Raw genomic sequence first — 21,979 nt, 5'->3', positions numbered from 1 at the left:
AGGGCTGTACACTGATATGAGCTTTCTTACCAACTTAACCTGTTGGTATAGAGGTTAGAGAAGGTATCTGTCCAAAGTTAGCCAATGAGGAGCATTTTGGATACCGTACTCCTGTAATGCAGTGATATAGATTCTACTGCAACAGCCATTTGGACTGACCAAAAAAAAGCCTTTAGGGAAAATGTTGCAGTGACCACAAAAATTGTATGAATTAATTCTCGTATAATTTGTGCAATCAGCCTACTCAGGATTAATTTATAATTATATGTTGTTTAAAACAACTAATTGATTAGAATAAAATTGCACTTGCACTTTAGTGCATTCTTGCACAGCACCTTAATTATTTACATATTTATATAGTTATGGTTTAGCATCAATTTTCTTAAAATCCAATAATTTTATACTTGATAGTCATATACTATTAGCCATTGGTGGAGTTTCTTTGTCTAATTAATTTCTTGTAACCATTATAGGATGCTATATTTGCACCATAAGTGAAATATAGAAGAAGTTTCAAGTTTTTTTCACTACTCGTATGCATAAACCATCTGGTCCCATTATAGATACAGTATATATATATATATATATATATATATATATATATATATATATATATATATATATGTGTGTGTGTGTATAGCACAACTGTCAGTGGCCATATATACAGTAAGGTATGCAGTTATTGAAATGCAGTTGTGCTTTTAAGCTCTTATTTCCAAATACCCACAATGTTTTTTAGTGATATCGTCTTCCACCCCAGGCAGTTAACAACATGGCACACTTTCACACTATGCTCAGCTATTTAGTGTAATTAAAACACATTACGTTGCTGGAGCAAAAGCAGAGTCTGTTCTTGTCAGATCTAAGGTTTAGTCCTGCTAAGCCTAAAATAATGAAATACCTTGTGTTAATGAACAGCAAGCCAGTGTATAAAAGCCCGTTTTATGGAACAGGTACTAAGCCATACCATATGCGATGAGTCACAACCCAGATTTGATAAAAATATAATATATTTATATTAGAAATCATTTAATTTTGCTCTGTGATCTTTAGAAACGGTTTTCAGAGCACACATGAGGAGCCACATCAGCTCAATAAGGAAAACTATTTTGTTGAGTATGAAGACTAGTGAGCATGGATTATCCTGCAAATGGCTCACTCTTATTATAGTAGAAGTATTACTTTCAGTCGTAATAGATAGATGCTTACTGCCATAACTCAAGTTCTATTTTTCCAGTTCTAGGAAGTTCACCGTTTATTATAAACCAAGACTATGTTTTTTACAGCCATTCTTTTTGTTGTATTTATTGGTCTTATACTGAACATAGGTAAACACTGTAATGTTAAATAAATGTGATATTTAATAACATAGTGAGAAAAATACTCTAATCTTTTTAAGGTTTATAATATGTTCTTTTCATGCTAAACCAAAACCAGATCAACAACCCATGGAGGCTTAAGACAATGGACTATTAAAGAGGTTGTTCACCTTTAAGTTAACTTTTAGTATGATGTAGAGGGTGATATTGTGTGACAAATTGCAATTGGTTTTCATTTTTTATTATTTGTGTATTTTGAGTCATTTAGCTTTTTATTCAGCAGCTCTCCAGTTGCAAGTTACACCACTGCTTAAGTGGAAGCAGGAAGCCATCATATTGTATCATGTTTCAACTCCCTTTATATTCTCTTGTATACACTTAGGCTTGGGTCAGATGATGGATAGGACTGCAGATTCTCCACTGCCCTGCTGCTCCCCTTGTTCAGATGGATTTCGGCGTGAAATGCAAAATGTCGCATTTTGGCTCTGAAATCTGTTGCGTCTGCCTGCACCTGCGTGGAAAAAATGCTTCTGGGTGCAGGCAGAGCACGAGCAGAGGAGCAGCGGAACGGATACTCGGAGAAACGCAGGCTGAGATCCACAGTCGCCTGGCACTAGTCTTCGTGGCAGATATATCATATCAAAATGTGAGATGGGAGTTCAGCACTGAAAAACTCAACAACTTTTTCTTTATTTCTATGGGATTTTTAGAATTGTGTTTATTAATGAGTGAAAGTTAGAGTTTACTATTTGAAAAATACGCTTCTAAAAATTCCATAGGAATGAATAGAAAGTGGGTGATTTTGATAAATCTGCCGGAGTTGTTAGTGGGTGGGAGGGGAAAGCCGGGAAGCTGCTCCTAAAACTAAAGTTAGCCCCCCCAAGTGATTGTATTTACTTACCAGAGAGCACCATGGAGCGATCCTCTTCTGGCTTCTTCTTTCTTCATGCGGGTGCTCATGTGCAGTAGCTGGAAAAGCCGGACTTTAACGGAGAAGTCGCCTATTTCGTTCTATGGCGCATGCATCTGTCCCGGGAAATTTGAAGAAGTCAGAAGCCGATCGCTCCATGGTGCTCACTGGAAGAAGCCCAGTCTGGTGCAGTTTTCTCCTGATAGGAGCATCGGCCTGGGGTGTGAGGTAAGTATATATAATCACTTGGGCACCCCTGAGTAAATAGGTCTTTCCTTCTTCTTTAAGGTAAGGGAGTCCAGCGATGCAATGAAACATGTTGCTTGGATTGTGTTGGACTGTGCAATGAAGCAATGGGTTGTTGATATTTCAGATTACAACCGCAGCACTTCCCTGCCTCTCCCAGTTCCAGGGGAGCTTGCCGGCAGCAGCAGTAGTGAACATGGATCTGTTTCCCCCGACTCTGATGCAAAGCAAGAACTGTTTTTTGACAAGACCAAGAGGTCAAATTCAGATTTTCCCATCAACAAAGGTTCAAATTCGAACTTGTTAAGGTAAGCAACAGCATGTGGCCCATATCAGTGCACTTATGCCCCACAATGGAAAATCTAATCCCGCCACTATTTGTAGGACTCGTCCAAATCATAAGTGTTCAGATGAACATATGAGTTGCAATTATTACTTCATTATTATATCATTATTAACAGTGTTGTATGATTCATATTTTCGTTTATATAATTATTTTATTTCAATTTTCTCATTTCTGAATTCGGTGCATCACTACTTACCTTTTTACAATATAACCTACCACTTCATTAGCTTGTGTACGTGGGATTGCTATTCTTTTAAAGGGGTGGTTCACCTTTAAGTTAACGTTATATATATAATATGTTATATAATAGCTAATTCTATGTCCATTTTTAATTGGCCTTTTTTTTTACTTTGTATCGTTTTTTAACTATTTGCTTTCTTCTGCTGACTCTTTATGTGGGCTTCTCTCCAGGCACTTGGCCTGTCCAACCGTAGCTGGATATTTTTTGCCTAAATGAAAAAGCTTGGACAACTTTTTTCACCTTGTCTATAGAGTCAACCTGTATATGGTCAAATTAAAAGAGGCTGAAACACCAATCTATACAAATTATTTAATGATAAAGGCTTAGATGTCCCTATTTGTGTCTTGTCCCAAGTGTTCCAGATGACAGTTCTGTATCAGAGGATCGGAGTAATCCCCCTTCACCAGAGGAAAGAGACTCTGGCTTGTTTCTGCTGCGGAAAGACAGTGAACGACGTGCGATTCTCTACAAGATTCTAAATGAAGAAGAGAATAAAGTCGCCTCACACCTTCAGGAATGTCTCATGCAGGTAAGAAAGCACCCGCTTCATGAATGCAGTAGAAGCCAGACACTGAATGCAGCAAGCCTAATACTTTGTCAGCAGGTGGAAATGGAATGATGTTTTGGAAATGTATAAAACAAAAGCCATAGTATTTTTGAAGATTTACAAGAACATTTTCTAAATGAAAAATAGGGTTCAGAGAAATACTCCACAAACGACTCAGCTGTGAATCCAAACCCTACTTTGCCTGTCTGGGTTTGAGCTCAGTAGATAAAACAGATGCTCCATAAAACAAATTCTGTTTTCAGTTTTCCAGCAGGTACAAGTCACATGATTTCTATGGTCTTAATGCAGATTGACTGAAATCTTTAAAAATATGAGCCTACACAAAGCTTGCAAGAGGTGCTACCATTTGTCTGAATTCAAACGGAATCTTAATTTTAAAGAAAAAAATGTTTTATTAAGATTGACAAGAAGCTAAAGTGATTTAATTTCATTCTGAGATGTTAATATGCCAGCTTCTAAACCTGATGAAGGGAAATATTGTTTTATTTGCAGAGTTCAGAAGACGTGCAGCTCTCGGTCACCCACATCAAGCAAATAATCAGTATCCTAAGGGAGTTTATCCGCTCTCCCGAGCACAGAGTCATGGCTTCTACTATTTCTAAACTCAAAGTGGATTTAGATTTTGATAGCACATCCATTAACCAGATTCAGCTTGTTCTGTTTGGGTTCCAAGATGCGGTAAGTCCAACAAATAATCAAAAGATCTTGTGTTTTACAAATAAATATATGACACAAATGAACACCAGTGTTACGAGGGCAGGTTTAAGCTTCTCATTCTGACCCTCCAGCCTGAGTGGGCAGTTGGGGGCCAATGACTTGATGGACTGCTGTCTGGATAACAATCAGCCAGATATCAGTTTTCTAGGTCAATCAGTGGCCCCAATCATACGAGGAGTGCATTGGCACCTAATTGGCAGTCCCCATCTGTCTGTAGACCCCAATGGATACTCTCATTGTTGGCCCCAGGACCAATGATTGGATCAGAGTGATTTGGCTCAGAATGTGGATGGCCAAATCCAGGCCAAGATCTACGCTACTGGTGACCTTGCTAAAGATGTGACAATGCAGTTTCTGGTCTAACAAAGTACTCTTCAAATCTATCATTTGGTATAAATATTTAACTATTAATTCTATAATACCAACAACATTACTCCTGTAGATCAACAAGATATTACGGAATCACCTAATTCGTCCACATTGGATGTTTGCTATGGACAATATCATACGCCGTGCAGTGCAGGCAGCTGTTACCATCCTTATCCCTGGTACGTACTTCTCAGCCCACAGTACATTTACAGGGGAATCATTCATTTTTAGGGACACAGCCCAGAGCTAAATAATTTTCGTTTGTTAAGGGGCAGCTATAGCTGTGGTATTGGGGTTCCTCATTTATGTATGTTTAGATTTTTTGAAAAAAGTTTAAAAAAGTTCATGTTAAACTTGATAAGGGTTTTCTGACCCCATTAACTTCTTTTGAGGTAATCCACTGACTTCTATTTACAGAGCTTCGAGCTCATTTGGGACCTGCCTCTGAGAGCGAAGGAGTGGACAAAGAAGTGGAGGATGAAGATTACCAACCAGTGGTGCAAAATGGCACAGAGGACGTGGTGATAACATCGGGTGTCAGCACCCTAAGCTCAGTAGTTTCCCATGAGACACAAGGCCAGCAAACCAACCTGCAACTGGGCAAACTGCGGCAAGAAACTAACAGGTAATAAAGCATCAAGCAGAAGTGTGCGACTCTTAACTACAAACATAAACTTGGAGCATTATAGTCCTATCAGAACTAATACAGGAGTTTAAATATTAATGTTCAGTAAAAGGAACATTTAAGCCTTCTGATTCCCATCTCTATTATGAAGGAAAATTGAGTATGAGTATTACTAGGAGCATTCTGTGAGCAGACAGGGAGGAGTTCTAGCAATTGGCTCAGCAGGTGATACATCACATCACCAAGGTACTCACAGGCACCCAGGGGCCTAGTGCTTCACTCCTGGTCATTAAATGGCTTCATTTTAGTTTTGTTTACCTGTTTATAAAATCACTTTTTTATTTATAGGTTGCTGGAAGAGCTGGTTCAAAAGGAAAAGGAATACCAGCTGGTTTTAAAACAGTGTTTGGAACAGAGGAATCATGACTTACATCTTCTTCAGATCAAATCAAGTCCAATTGGTAAGAATGTTTTCCCTTTAAAACGATTAACAAGAAGGGTTATATATTGATTTTTCTTTTTTTTTTTACTCAAAAGGAAGCTTTATTAAAACAAGTTTATGACATAACCTTTTTTCCTGCTCCATCTGTTATAATAAGTACAATTGTTTACATTGTTTTTAATTGTTGTGATCTTTTTTTATTGCTTTTACAACCAAATAACAACAAATAAAAAGTAGAAAAATATTCCAAATGTTTCGAACAGCTTTACACCTACAGGCCGGTACACAATGACAGGTTATACATATCAGCTTCTCACGGAGAGTCAACTTCTTGCTTTAGAGCTTCTGCCCACCCTTGCCACACCAGATCAAACTTATTTGGCGCATTCCTTTGTATAAACACTAATTGTGCCAGAGGAATGCGCCAAATAAGTTTGATCTGGTGTGGCAAGGGTGGGCAGAAGCTCTAAAGCCAGAAGTTGTTCCTGCAAAAGCGTTTTCCTCGTTTGTACAATAGGAGGGTCTCCTGCCAGCTATACATTTTCATGCCAAAAATAGTGATTCCTTCAAAGATGATAACATATAATGGGATTTTGTAAGATGTGCAATGATACCCAACAGGCAAATCTTTGGGGACACTGGGATTCGTATCTTAGTAAGTATTTCACACACCTCTGCCCAGAATGAGGCAATTGCGGAGCAGCTCCATGCCAGGTGGAAAAAATCGGCACCAGGCAGATGACATTTGGGACAGCAGTCATTTGGCCTAATGTTTGCTAAGTGCATATGGGCTGGAGAAATGGCTGCTTGGTGTAATCTGCTTCTTACATTAAGGGTCTGGCCACACGAGCAGATTTGGGAAGATTAGTCGCCCCAGTGACAAATCTCATCTTCTTCGGGGCAACAATCTCGCTGTGCTTTGTTTTCTGAAGTCGCCCAAAGTTTCCTCTCAGAGGAAGTTCAGGGAGATTGTTGCCCCGAAGAAGAGGAGATTTGTTGGTGGGGCGACTAATCTCCCCAAATCTGCTTGTGTGGCCAGACCCTAAACTACACCAGACTTGGGGCCTACAAGGCCTCCTCCCATTGCTCATCTTCTATTTCAGATATATTGATTTTACATAATTTACTGCATAAACATTGTGGCTTTAAAGTATTTCACTATTAGCAGATTCCTGCAAACAGAATACCCCCAGGTGAACTATTTTAGCTCATCATAGAACTGATATTCTTTTCCTACTATACCAGGTAGGGGCAGGTCACATCATGTGGTTGCTTGTTGCACTGCCTCATACTGTTATAGGATGACCAAGGGTAGAAATGAAGTTAATTCCTAGAGCATGACTTCGGCTAATGTTTCCAAGAGTAAAAGGACAAGGAACGTTAAACTAAAGAAGTAGGTAGAAATGTTGTGCATTATGCTTTGGGCTTCTGTACCAATCCAAGGCAACCACAGCCCTTTAGCAGTAAAGATCTGTGTCTCCAAAGATGCCTCACTAGCTCCCCATCTTCTTTTCTGCTGATTCACTGCACATGCTCTGTGCTGCTGTCACTTACTGAGCTTAGGGACCCACTCACAATATACAGTCCACACACACACACATATATATATAAATGTCACAGTATAAGGCTGATTAGTAATTCATATGAATATTTAATATATGGCAGCACAGAAACCAGTGCAATTGACATCAATTAGCATCAGAATTTAATAATCAGCCCTGTTGCATCAGATTATATTACAGACAAACCTCATTTTCTGCTTGATGACAATTGCCTGTGAATGCTGGCCCTAGAGTTGTACACTGGCTAAGAGTTATGAGAAAGTAAGTGATCGTAGCCTTCAGGAATATTTATATGTTGGACATATACAGTATCTCTTCTGTCTATAAACGTTCAGTAAAACATCCAGACACTGGTTTTTCTCCCCAGTATTTATCTATCCTTGTGTATTGCCTATTGGGAGCTGCCAAATTATATCTCACCATAATAATAATGGTTGGTCAGATCAAATCTGATCCAGAGATTTCAGAGGAATAAATCCAATGTATTCTGCATTGATTTATTACACACAACAACTCTCCGCTAAGAGAAAACAAATTGCTCAGACTGTGCATTCTGTCTTTATATGAAGTTTGTGCTGCTCTCAGCAGACGTTACAGAAGGGGAGGATAATGTCACTTTATACTGTTCCTGTATAAGTCTGTCCTGACCTTTCTGTAATTCTTTCCTCAGATATTCCACAGACACCTGTCTCTTATGTGTCACACGACAACCCCACAGACCAAGAACTTGTTAATTGGCTGAGGGAACTTGGAGCTACTGACGATGCAGTAAACCAGGTAAAAACGACGTGTGGGATTTTCCCAAGTTCAGTCTTATTGGCAAGCAGCTCTCTTATTTCTTGTTACCATGCATAACAAATAAAGGTATCCATGGAACAGCTGATAAGACTAGGGGCAGATTTATTAAGGGTCGAATTGAAAATTCAAATTTGAATTTTCTAATTTTTTTTTATGGTCAAAATTTGACTAGTGAATTATCCAAACTTGAATAGAATTTTTTTTAAAAAATCACATTCGATTTTCGAGATCTGGCCCATTAAGAATTAGATTTAGACTATTCGCCACCTAAAACCTGCCAAGTTCATGTATAAGTCAATGGGAGAGATCCAGTGACCAATTGGATGATGTTTGCAGCCTTCCTGACATTCGAGTTTTTTCTGGAGAAAAAACGCGATTTGAGTTTGGTCAGATTCAAATCTAATTCAATTTGAGTTTTCGGTGGGTAAAATTCGTCCGAATTTACATATTCAATTTTTTTAATAAATAACACCACAGTCGAATTCCGAGTAAAGTCGAACACATGAATTTGAAATTCGACCCTTGATAAATGTGCCTTTAGCTGTCATCTAGAAACTTGTTTATGTATATACTTTAAGATGTGTATGAAGTACAGTGTGTAGTTCATATTAAAGGATGAAATAAAGTCTTTAATGATATTTAATTATTTCTCTAACACATTCTAAATTCCCAGTTTGTTGAAGAAGAATACACCCTGTATAATGTACTGCATGATATCACCAAAGATGATCTGAAATCACTCAGACTCAGGTATGTAGGATGATGACAAGTGAATTCCTTTAGACCAAACACTATATAGTTTGGTTACTTCTTGCCCTTTGCTTCCCAAAGTACAGCTTGTGCCTATGGCTGAATTGTGTGTGGCTAAACTATACAGACACTGACTAATATTTACTTACTAGTTTACATTATACAGCAAAATGAGTGTACAGCAGTTTATCTCACTTTATTTGTGCCGCAGGCTTATGTTCTCCAAAGAACCACAGAATTACACTAATAATAACAGGGGCTGACAGAAATCAAAGGACAGTGGCTGAAAGAAAAGTCTAATTCAAGACTGCGGGACAAGGTGTTAAAGCCAAATATGAAACATGATTCACTCAGTGAATAGGACAAGCACAAACCTTGGCTATAATCACCCTTTTATACATTCTGTCTCATTATGTTATAATATTATAAAATAATTCTAAGGGCACATATACCAGAAGATTTTGTGCTGTTTCAGATTCCAAGTGCTTATTCTGATTATTTCATTTCAAACCTATAAAAGAGAAGTAAACGGACTTTAATTGGGCCCCTGCACAGTAACCTCTCCCCATCTGCACTAAACATTCCTCACAATCCCCTAAATCTCAGCTGAAAAGGACGAGTGTTGTTAGACACCTCGTCTGGTCATTTCACTTTCTGATCCTGGTGCTGATCAACAAACAAGAGCTTGAGCACTTGGAACCAGTCTATTCTTTGCTTCCAGTCGCAGTACAAGGGTTCCTGGTCAGAAATTGCATTTAGAGAACCAGTGACATGAAACGAAGCAGCCACCAACCCTGCTGCCCAGCTCTGCCTTTTCAATTGAAGTAGGGGGAGCAGAACAGTTCTAGGGTGTCTCTTTGGTGCAGTTTAGAGGAGGGGTGACGTCTCTTTGGTGCAGTTTAGAGGAGGGGTGACTGTGCTGGGGCCCCATTAAAATTACCAGTAAAGCCAAATGTGACTCCGCTCCTTCAAATATGTGTCTGTAAATATAAACGGGCCATTAATTATAGGCACATAGACTGAAAGTATGAGAAGACTACCCTATATTTACTCCTGCCTGACTTATGGCTTCTTTGTCTGTATGGCACCACAGTATTTAGGTGCGGCTCTTGTAGGGTCTTGGAGTCCAGTAATGTCCACAGGTATTTGTACAGGTATGGGATCTATTATCCAGAATGCTCGGGACCTGGGGTTTTCCAGATAATTGATCTTTTCATAATTTGGATTTTCATACCTTATAAAATCATGTAAACATTAACTAAACCCAATAGGCTGGTTTTGCTTCCAATAAGGATTAATTATATCTTAGTTTGGATCAAGTACAAGGTACTGTTTTATTATTACAGAGAAAATGGAAATAATCTTAAAAAATTTGGATTATTTGATTATTATGGAATCTATGGGAGACGACCTTTCTGTAATTCTGAGTTTTCTGGATAACGGAAGAGAGCTGAGAATCAAGTCATTGAAGAAATTATATGTGGCAACGTTTGTGTTGAGCTTCATGTCCACAGCTTGTTCCTAACAGGAAAGAGCAACTGAACTATTAATATGTGTCAGTGTAGGAGGGATGTGCAATATCTTACAAAACCCTCACAAACAAATAAACAGATGTGCATCTTGCAATGTAATATTCTTTATTAGACAATTCATACACATAACAACATGGCTCTTTTATATTCTGTTTCTTACTATTTTCATTGACACCCCAATGGCCTCCCAGAGGGCACCTATACCACACAGACATGTGCTTGTTTTGTACACAAATAACAGTCACTGTCGTTTCCACTGGTGGTTGGGGGGTCACTGAATCCTTTCACAACTTTCAAAGCTAACTGTGCCACTCCATCATTTTCATTTCATTTCTAGGAGTCCCTTGTGCTGCACAATAGAGAAAAATCTGGAAATATGACTTTACTTACTGTTTATGCCCAAGCTGGGGGCACCTGGGAATAAGTAAGATGGTGGAGTGGTGCCCTGGGCCATGCAGTTTTTACTGAAAAGGAGAACTTGCCTAAGAAGAAACTGTGATTGAATTTGTTGAGGGGTGAATGTATTTACTTACCTCACACCCCAGGCCGGTGCTCCTATCAGCAGAAAACTGCACTGGTCCGGGGTTATTCCAGCGAGCACCACGGAACGATCCGGTTCCGGCTTCTTCTTTCTTTGTGCGGCTGCGCATGTGCAGTAGCCAAACTTTAATGAAGAAGTCGGCTATTTCGTTCTCCTGAGCATGCGTCTGCCCCAGTAAATTTGAAGAAAGAAGAAGATCACTCCATGGTGCTCGCTGGAAGAACCTCCGGATTGGTGCAGTTTTCTCCTGATAGGAGCACCAGCCTGGGGTGTCAGGTAAGTATATATAAGCACTTGGGTGTGCATAACTTTTGGCACCCCCAATTAAATAGGACTTTCTTTCTCCTTTAAAGGATATGAGACTTTTCAAATCTGTGTAGAATTGTTTAGTCCCTTCCAAGAAAAAGATTTGACATCCCCTTGTGTGATGTGCTCCTTAACCCTTTCTGTTCTTTGCACTTCAGGGGAGGAGAGCTCTGTCGGATCTGGAAAGCCGTAACCAAACACAGGAAAGGTAACAATCAAGCCAGCGTCAACAATTAATGAAACCAAATGCATCGACTCACCGTGAATGTGAAAGGTTTCACGTGAAAGAAACATTCCAACTTTTAAATTATTTAACTTTTGTACATCTCTGTATAGAATCTCTTTTCTGTGAAAGTCTTTATATGTGTAGATGTTTTTAAAGTTCTCTTTGCCAAAGTTTTCTTTTCATCAATGTATTGCACAGCTGTAAGCGCAGTCCTGATACACAATTCCACGGATTATTCATGTACTAATGCTTAGTTTTCATTTCCAATCTCTTTAAAATAATTCATTATAAACTTGTGACTTGCAACCCACAATGCTGCGGCTCTTCTTGTGTTTCTTCTAAAGGTTTTGGGGGTTCTGGGAGCTGTTATCGGTGAATTCTGAATTTCTTGTTATGAAGCATTCTCATTGGTTAATTCTTTTGCATCTGAATTGAAATTTGTGTTGGCAGCTTTCTCATTGTTGAATTCTATATTCAAATTTCTGTTCAGAAGTATTCTTATTGGTTGTTTTGTTTGCATCTGTATTGAAATTTTTGGTCACAGAATTCTCATTGGTAAATTCTGAATTTATATTTATGGTCAGAAGCATTCTCATTGTTTAATTCTTTTGCATCTATATGTAAATCTTTGGTCAGCAGCATGGTTGCCAAACACCAAACAGGAGCCTCAGTGGCCATTTCCCCCCCATACCAAGAATAAATACAGACACACATTTGAAAGAAAAATGACCACAATTTGCTTTATTAAAAAGCCAATAACTTTACACAATATGCCAACTGTTGTTAAAAGGAGCAACAGGCAGGAAAACATAACTTGAAGCCGGAGTCATAAGCTGCCGGGAGTTTCACTGAAGCCATAGGCTACCTGCAGCCAGGTCCGGACTGAGAATTAAAATAGGCCCTGGCATTTCAGGTACACAGAGGCCAATCAGCCCACACAGAGGCCCAAACAGCCGCCACCAGACCACTAAATACTGACTTTCTATGGCACCTTATAGCAACCCCTCTGGCATTTGCCAGAACCCACAGATTGCTAGTCCGGGCCTGCTGGCGGCCCAGTAACCAAACTCACCAGATTGTGGATCCATCATATGGACATGGCCTGGACCCTGACATGTTCAAAAACCTCAAGCCTATAATACAGGAATATAGAACAAATGAAATACAACAAAGATACGAATAGAACAAAAGGTGGGTGGACGGGAGTTGCAATTACTTGACCTCCCAGAGGTAAACAGCTTCAAACCAGTCTGTACTGCACATACCTGTTAGCTTACAACAGCCAATCAGGACATGCCATGTGACCCTACCTAGACTCGGCAAATGCGCCATTGTACATGCATTACTTACTAACGAGGCGATCAACTGACATACATTCTAAAGGGGAATCCAGCACCCTGCGCACTGAGTGACATTGCGGGACCCAGTGAGGATTCTAACATACGGTTGCTAGTGGTGCAGGCCCATGGATACTGATACAACATGGAGTGGACACGTCACTGATGACCCGGCCGTAAAGCGTTCTGAAGGCTTGGAATAGATTGAGAGATCACGATACAACACTCTACCAGTCCGCAGACGGGAGCACCAAGATGGGAGCTAGCACTCTCACTGACTTACTTACCTGTTAGAATACAGGAGAACACATGCGGATTACCCACTGGTAAGCCTATAAAAGGTTTAGCATGAACAGCATGTATGTGTGTATTTATTTTATCATTTTGGACAGTGGAGAGTGTTGGAGCAAAGCAACGCTTGGTTTACTGAGCGCATGTGTAGCGTTAACATACAGCAACAGTTGAGCGCATTAACAACAGGCAATGATCATGTAGGTTAAACTATGGGCTATTTAATATTGCAAAATGTAACAAAATGTTAATAGCATTTTGGCTCTTATACTGTCATACCTCCCAACTGTCCCTTTTTCGAAGGGACAGTCCTTCTTTTGACAGCTCAACCCGCAGTCCCTCATTTGTACTGGAAAGTCCCTCTTTTCTCTGCACTAAACAGCCAGAAAAAGAAACAAAGTTTCTCACTTAATTGGCTTTTAGCAGAGAGCCCAGAACAGCTAACAGGTGCAAATAAGATACTTTGTAACAATTTTGAGACACAAAAAAACAGTTTAGATAAGGAGAAATATTTTTAAACTTTCATAACCTGCCAAATTTTGTAAAACGAACATGGTAATTTTCTCTGACACACTATGCCGGTTGTGGTTTCACTGACAATCTAGACACGGTTTACATGCATTCATTGGCACTATTGGCCTAAATGTTTTTATGGACACGTTTTATTCTGTTTTACATACCTTATATAATCTACAGTCTGGTCATTTCCCTATGGGACCAGACTGTAAATTATATCCTTATAAATGGCGCGTTCTGACGTCAGAACCCCCCCCCCGTCAGAATCTCCCCGTGTGTGTGTGTGTGGAGCCGTTGCACAGATCCAGGTCAGTAGGGCATAGGGTTGCCACCTGGCCGGTAAAACTGAGAGCTGATCCCAATGTTATCAATAGTTAAAAAAGATAAATATATAGGAAGGCCGGGATTTTTTCACAGGAAAGGTGGCAACCCTAGCAGGGCACCTCACACACATTCCGGATGCCGTCCTGCCCACCAAGAGGCAGAGCACTGGGAGTGGCCGCTCTTACAGTGTAACCTCTCTGCAGGCTGTCTGATTCTGTGCAACAATGGGGTTATGGGGCACTGACTAAGGATGGGGGGTACCTATCCATCGCATGGGGCACTGACGAAGGATGGGGGTACCCATCCATTGCATGGGGCACTTACGAAGGATGGGGGGTACCTATCCATCGCATGGGTCACTGACGAAGGATGGGGGGGTACGATTGGATTGGACTGGATGGACCACAGTATTGGATTCATTGGTTGGATGAGTCATCAGGATGCTGCTCCATATAGGGTAGACACTGTTGCGCAGCATGTAAGTTGACCAGTTTATGGACTGGGAGTCCTGATTTCAAATCGTGGGTGGGACACATTCACAAAGATGCTTGTTTGCTGAGCCATTGGTTCCCTTTGTATTTAAGGTTTCAAAGAGACATTCGGTCTTAATGGTCATCTGGAGGAAGCTCCATAAAGAGAAAACCCTGTGGTGCAGCACATTAGGTGACTTGTTTATGGTCTGGGAGTCCTGAGTTCAAATACTGTGTTGGAACCAGTTGACTGAATACGTGCTTTAGATCCTTCTTTTCTGAGCCATTGGTTCTCTTTGTATTTAAGGTTTCAAAGAGACGTTCGACTGGATGGAATTTAAATCACAAGGAAAGCTGGAGTTTCACTGCTAAGATGCTGAACACACGGCATTGACATTTAAGGTGCTACACTTCCAGGCTGTGATAACTCCAGATCAGAGACACCTAGAGCATGGTTACTACCTGATTAGTAAAGCAGTTAGCAAAGCATATGTAAAGGATGGCTGATATGGATCCGGGTTGGCGGTATACAGAGTGTAGCATATGGATCCGGGCTGGCGGTAAACAGAATGTAGCATTATACAAAGCATGTTTGGTGCATAATGATTTTAAGCCTTAATCGAAAGCATTATTAATATAGCCATAACAACAATGCTTTATCTGCTTCAAAACTGGATGTAACATATAGAAATACTTGACAAACCCAGGCTGGTTATCTGTGTCAGAAAACACATAGATTACACCTAGGTTGTTCATTTACAGGTATTTCAGAGAAGTCATGTTAATGAACGCATTTACTGCACATTATATTATGAGCACACATTATATATAACACACACACACACAGAAGACACAGGTGGAGCCTCAGGAGTGGTGAAATCAATGCTAAAAATTAAAGCAATACTGACACATTTGTTAAAAAATCATAGGAATGTGTTAGTATTAAGTGCTGCATCTGTAATCATCAAAGCCCCCTGCAAAGCCACCCCCAGCCCCGCAAACCTGCACTCAGCTGACCCTCCGACACTGCTAAAAGACCTTCTGAGCTGTTTCAGTTACGCTGGGCTGTGAGCGTCGTGATCCTTCCGTAGGCTGAATGAATGAAAACAGGAATTCGGCTTATGGAAGGATCGCTCCACCCCCAACCTAGCATCACTGAAGCAACCGGGAAGATCTGGTAGTAGTGTCAGTAGTTTGGCAGCACACAGGGGCAGCTTTTCAGGGGGGGCTTTTCTGGGAATGATTACTTTATACTGACATGTTCCTAGGATTTTTTTAAGAACGAGTCAGTATTGCTTTAAGGTTTTTATTTGCCCACAGAAGCCAAGTGCAGGACATTTTCAATCAGCACAAAAGAAAAGTAATTTTACAGAGATTTAATATATACAGAATTCGATTACTGCTCCAACAAGCAGTTTAAATTTGCAATGGTTCATTCAAGCGAGCAATGCTGCTACATGCCCCAAATAGAAATAATGTTTAGTCATCAGAAAGTCTTTTGCTTTAATCTTTTTTTTTAGATTATTTTATTCCAACTCGATACATGCCTCTGGTATAGAGAAGAAATGCATTATTAAATGAGGATATTAGAGTTTTTTAAATATTAAAATAAAAAAAGCTATTTTTTTTCAAACTCTTAGTCATGTAAATAATTAGGGATGCTCCGAATCTAGGATTCGGTTTGGGATTCAGCCAGGATTCGACCTTTTTCAGCAGGATTCGGATTCGGCCGAATCCTTCTGCCCGGCCGAACCGAATTCTAATTTACATATGCAAATTAGGGGCGGGGAGGGAAATTGTGTAACTTTTTGTCACAAAACAAGGAAGTAAAAAATGTTTTCCCCTTCCAACCCCTAATTTGCATATGCAAATTAGGATTTGGTTCGATATTCGGCCATATCTTTCCCAAAGGATTCTGGGGTTCAGCCGAATCTAAAATTGTGGATTCGGTGCATCCCTATAAATAATATACTACTATAGCTATGTAAATTCTATCATTCTGAGGATTACAGTTCTACAGCTTTCATTGTCCCTTGGTTTCCCAACACAAGATGGTACGGCTCCATTATTAAAACCATGCAGGCATGTACATGTTACAGAGAACTAGCATTTGGGGCATATTTGGGTTCTGCACTTCAAGTCATCAGAAATAAGTTGTTGAGTGTTGTGGACACAACAGAGCCCTGTACTTAATGGTTGTCATAGGCATTCTGAAATTACTGACCCCGTTGCTCTTTGCTATTAACTAAACTAAAGGTGTCCAAGTGGATGGCCACATGCTGCCTCCAGCCAACCCTTTATGAAAAAAGTGCTGCCATAGGAGTACACAGACCTTTGTATTTCATTCTGGAAAGACACTTGTGTCTATGGGCACTAAGCCCTCTAAGAGTTTTTACATTAGTAATGAAGAGTGACAGGTTGTGTATAGTGAGACGTTGAAGAGTTACTTAAACAGTACAGATTTTTTAATATTTTGTATACAGAAAGTGTCTTATTTCAGTGAAATTAAGTTTATATTGAATTTTCATTTTTGCGTTAGATTACCTTAAAGCACTAGCATGCTAAAACTGTATTTCAGACTAGCACACTACTACTACTAACTACTACTACTACTACTACTACTATTACTACTACCACCACCACCACCACCTGGATAAATAATATCAATTATGAAGACCTAACCACTACTGTTTAACAACAATACCTACAACAACAATTTAAGTCCTTTAATATTATGTATATTTTGATAAATGTCATGTATCCTTTGTGATTTTGAAAATAAGCTGGTTGCAGGCTTTCTTTTGTTAACTGCTATGACAGATATTCCCTATTAGAGGATAACTTCAGTATCCAGTTATGAAACATATAACACCACTGAATTTGGTAACAAGACAAAAAGCTATTATTTAATATTTATTTCTGAAATGTAAAAAAAATAATTGCAGTATTTTGTTTTTGTACTAAAGTCTGTCGTGATTTGTTCTTAAATAGAAAGCATTATACTCAATGTTCAGTGGTACATTATTTTTATTTTGAACGTTAGTATAATCCAAGCATGTACTGTACCTTATTCTGACATAAATGGTGTAACCCCCTTAAATGCTATCAAGAATGCCAGAACTGCAGATTTCGAATTTCCAGGCATTATTTTCCACTATGGTGAAAAAAGCATGGTGCGCCAGTCACAAATGGGAATAAGATTGTTAAAGGAAATCAATTATGTGCTGATTAAGTGTAATGTTATAGGATCTGTTATCCAGAAACTATTCAGAAAGCCCCCATAGATTTTAAATAACAATTAAAGAATGTAAGTTATTCTCTTTTTCTCTGTAATCAGAAAAGAATACCTTGTGCCTGATCCAAACTAAGATTTAACGAATTCTTATGGCATGCAAAACAATGTAATTGGGGTTATTTAATGTTTTACTAGACATATAATATGGTGATCCAAATTACAGAAAGACACCTTATCCGGAAAACCCCAGGTCCAAAGCATTCTGGTCACAGACCTGTACATAAATTTAGTTCTACAGACTGTTATAAGTAAGAGCTGACAACTTTCCGAGCTTTGCAAGCAGTTTAAGCACTCTTATGTAGAAAAAAAAAGGACATACCGTTAGATTTCCTATAATATATACATTGTTTTGTTATTGGTGTTTGTTGGCTTGTCATTTCCTACTCTATATTGTAATAAGTATTGCTTGTACGTATGCGTGCACTGCTTATCTTACTTTTTCAATGGGCAACACTGAAATAGATGTAATAATGCAATTCTGGTGATTAACCACAGATGCTGATTGGTTAATTCATCTATGTATTTGTGTGTGTGCTGTTAAATGAGAGCATAGAGGAGCGACCCTTTTGAAACTGCACCAACCCACTTATTGGTCATATCAATCTACCGGAATGAGAAAAGTAAGACGGTAGAGTGATATGACCAATTAGGTGGGTTAGTGCAGTTTCAAAAGGGTCGCTCCTCTATGCTCTTTTTTGTTTCATGTCATATATTTCAGACCCTGTACACCACCATTGCTTCTCGAGATGGTTGGTGCTCCCACATTCAAACTCTTTTAATATTGATTTACTCCTATCTTTGGTAGGATCTGTGGTTTAGCACACATCTTTCCATTGCATGAATAATAATGGCAGCCCCCATGTTCAACTAACAATTGCATTTCAAACAACGGTCCACTGACAGCAAACAAAAAAAAAGTTACCTATAAGTCATGCTGACTGTTTTCTCCTTAAAGGAACAGTAACGTCAAAAAATAAGTGTTTTAAAGTAATAAAAATATAATGCAGTGTTGCCCTGCACTAATAAAACTTTAGCCTCTGATGAAGTGATTGATTCACGAAACGCGTTAGGCAGAGTATTCTTAAGTGTAAGTGATTATTATGTTCTAAATAAATTACCTTCAACTATTTGAGTATCCCTTCGTTGCTTACATAATCTCCCAGCACAAGGCATTCCCAATCCTTTGATCAACTCGTGAGTGCCTGACCCTGACTGACCTGGGAAGTGTATGAGAGGACACCAAGACTGTGGGATACGAATCAACTTGAACGCTCAGGAACAGAATCGCAGAGATAGCGAGCGTATAGGACCGTGGAATTGTGAAGTACACTAGCGACATCGCATAGGAGGACAAGCTGAGACTTACCTCACCGCAGATCTGTTCTTGTGTGCAAGCCGTGTCCGGGAAATCCTCTTAGAAGCGATCGCCAGCTGTGGAAGCGGTTTCTGGGTTACCATCTTCGGCTCCGGACCCTGGTGGACTATAGGGAAACTTTGGGACAATTGGGGGATACTGAAAGTTGGTGTATTTATTTTTATTTCTTAAACGGAAGCGCATATCAAACCGTTTGTTCTAATTTCTATTTTTGGGGTGGAATCCCTTTGTATTTTGCGCATCCGAAGTTTACTATATTTTTGCGCAAGATTTAAACCATTGTCTAAATAAAACTGGTGTGTTTGCTTAAGAAACACTACTATTGTTTATATAAATAAGATGCTGTGTAGCCATTCAAAGGAGAAAAGGCTCAAGTTACACAGCAGATAGTAAATAAGCTCTGTCTAATGGTGTTATCTGTTATCCATTAGTTAACCTGTGCCATATAGCCTTTTTTAAATTTCTGCCATCGCTCCACAGCAGCTTGATTATATGAACTATAGTAGTGTTTCTGAAACAAACAGATCAGTTTTACCAGTGCAGGGCAACAATACATGATATTTTCATTACTTTAAAGCACTTTTATTTTTTGGTGTTACTGTTCCTTTAAAGCTTTTTATCACTTCATAAATGTAGTTCTGCATCCGACTGTGACAGCCAGACTGTAGCTTTCTCCTGCTTCTCCTGTCAGAATGTGAGCTTGATGATGTTACAAAGGGGGCGGAGCTTCTCATTCAGTTTCCCTTGCAGCTTCTCCTGCCTGCTGCAAAGGGCTCTCTCTCCCTCACGCTGCCCCCCCCTTTTTATCCAGCAGAAGAAACAGCAAACAGCAAATTGGCAGGGAGTAAGACTTTATACCAACTATTTTTTATTTATTTGGCTGCACGTTTTGGCATATAAAAATTCTGACGTAACCACCCAGGGTCGGACTGGCCTGCTGGGGCACCAGGTAAAAACCTGGTGGGCCCCGGCATTGGTGGGTCCTAGGCCCTCCCATTACATTGGTGGTACAGCGCATAATGCGCATCCTGAGTCAGAGACAGATGGTCTGTCAGTACCAGTGGGCCCCACTGCCTCCCGAGCCACCCTGTTGCCAACCCGCCGGTTCATTCTACACTCTCACGGTGACATGTCCTGGTCCTGCAATAGTGAAGTGGACCAGGTCATCGGATACTGATGTGTGCGGTGCCGGCGTGTATTGCGTCAGCTGTCTACACATAAGCCCTCCCTGCATGACACGATGTCCCCTCAGCCTACCGAAGTACAATTAGTGTGCATGTGCAGGCAGCACAGAAGATCTTAGAAAATGGATTTCAGTGCAGGATTCTGCTGGAGCAGCACTATTAACGCGCTTTGGAAAAAAACATGTTTTCCCATGACAGTTTCCCTTTAACTATTACTATTAATGATATAGAGAAGCAAATGTCGACTTTCTCTCAGAATGAGCAATTAATTTCCCGTATGTCTCTAGAGTCAATGTGGAAATTGATCATGTTGTACAGGAAACAACTGATAAGAAAAAACAAAAATACATTAGAGATACCACAGATTATACCATTGGGATGGTGTTCATATGCATAATACCACTCATACATGTAATCCCACTCACTCATATGCATAATCCCACTCATACATGTAATCCCTCTCACTCATATGCATAATCCCAATCATACATGTAATCCCACTCACTCATATGCATAATCCCAATCATACATGTAATCTCACTCATGCATATGCATAATCTCACTCATGCATATGCATAATCCCACTCACTCATACATGTAATCCCACTCATACATGTAATCCCACTTATTTATATGCATAATCCCATGCATACATGTAATCCCACTCACTCATATGCACAATCCCACTAATTTATATGCATAATCCCAATCATACATGTAATCCCATTTATATGCAATCATACATGTAATCCCACTCACTCATATGCATAATCCCAATAATACATGCAATCTCACTCATGCATATGCATAATCCCACTCACTCATACATGTAATCCCATTGACCATCTGTCTCTGGCTCATGCATATGCATAATCCCACTCACTCATACATGTAATACCATTTATTTATATGCATAATCCCATGCATACATGTAATCCCACTCACTCATATGCACAATCCCACTAATTTATATGCATAATCCCAATTATACATGTAATCCCACTTACTTATATGCATAATCCCACTCATACATGTAATCCCATTTATTTATATGCATAATCTCAGTCATACATGTAATCCCACTAATTTATACGCATAATCACAATCATACATGTAATCTCACTCACGCATATGCATAATCCCACTCACACATATGCATAATCCCACTCATACATGTAATCCCACTCATTCACACATGCTTTTAACTCTATGCAGAGGCAGCAGAAGCCACCAATGCAGAGAGAAGTGCAAATCTGCTCAATAATGTTTCTAGTACGTTCTTGGCAGATAGAGCCCTTGTCTGCCAGAATATACAGTGTGTGTGCTTGGCAAACAAAGTGTTAAAGTAAAGGAGGAAGAATGAGAATGGTGGTGTAGTGCCTATCATTACACAGTATCCTTGGGCTATAGGTGTACAAGGCCAGTATATGTAATGGGTAAAGTATATGTGTGCACATTTTATCCTGTCAGAGGGTAATCAAAACAGCAAGTGGATCAGATGCATGTGGATGTGCTTATTGGGGGTTTTCAGTCTAAGACACTTTTCTCCTTGCCCGCAGGCTATACATAGCAGGCTGGAGGTTATAGCAGAATAAGTTGACGATCTTTAGATAATTAAATCATTGCGATGTACAAGCAAATGACGCTGCTAATATTTCCCCATATATCACAATCTCTGAAAGGTAATTT

At 39.6% G+C, this 21,979-nt stretch overlaps 1 protein-coding gene across 1 annotated transcript in view; it reads left to right on the top strand.

Moving 5' to 3' along the window:
- LOC108708008 (mitogen-activated protein kinase kinase kinase 15) overlaps positions 1-11,808 on the top strand; it is an 89,494-nt gene extending 77,686 nt beyond the window's left edge. Inside the window, exons 21-29 of the mRNA XM_018246245.2 lie at positions 2,603-2,783; positions 3,417-3,591; positions 4,123-4,308; positions 4,790-4,895; positions 5,134-5,341; positions 5,690-5,802; positions 8,016-8,122; positions 8,817-8,893; positions 11,431-11,808. Of these exons, the coding sequence (XP_018101734.1) occupies positions 2,603-2,783; positions 3,417-3,591; positions 4,123-4,308; positions 4,790-4,895; positions 5,134-5,341; positions 5,690-5,802; positions 8,016-8,122; positions 8,817-8,893; positions 11,431-11,509 (1,232 nt within the window). The 3' untranslated portion in view covers positions 11,510-11,808. The remainder of the gene's footprint in view (positions 1-2,602; positions 2,784-3,416; positions 3,592-4,122; positions 4,309-4,789; positions 4,896-5,133; positions 5,342-5,689; positions 5,803-8,015; positions 8,123-8,816; positions 8,894-11,430) is intronic.
- Positions 11,809-21,979: the final 10,171 nt, after the last annotated feature.

The sequence above is a fragment of the Xenopus laevis genome, chromosome 2L, assembly GCF_017654675.1.
Source record: "Xenopus laevis strain J_2021 chromosome 2L, Xenopus_laevis_v10.1, whole genome shotgun sequence".
Lineage (NCBI taxonomy): Eukaryota > Metazoa > Chordata > Amphibia > Anura > Pipidae > Xenopus > Xenopus laevis.
Note: the sequence above shows the minus strand (reverse complement) of the source record. Positions and strands in the feature narration are given on the sequence as shown.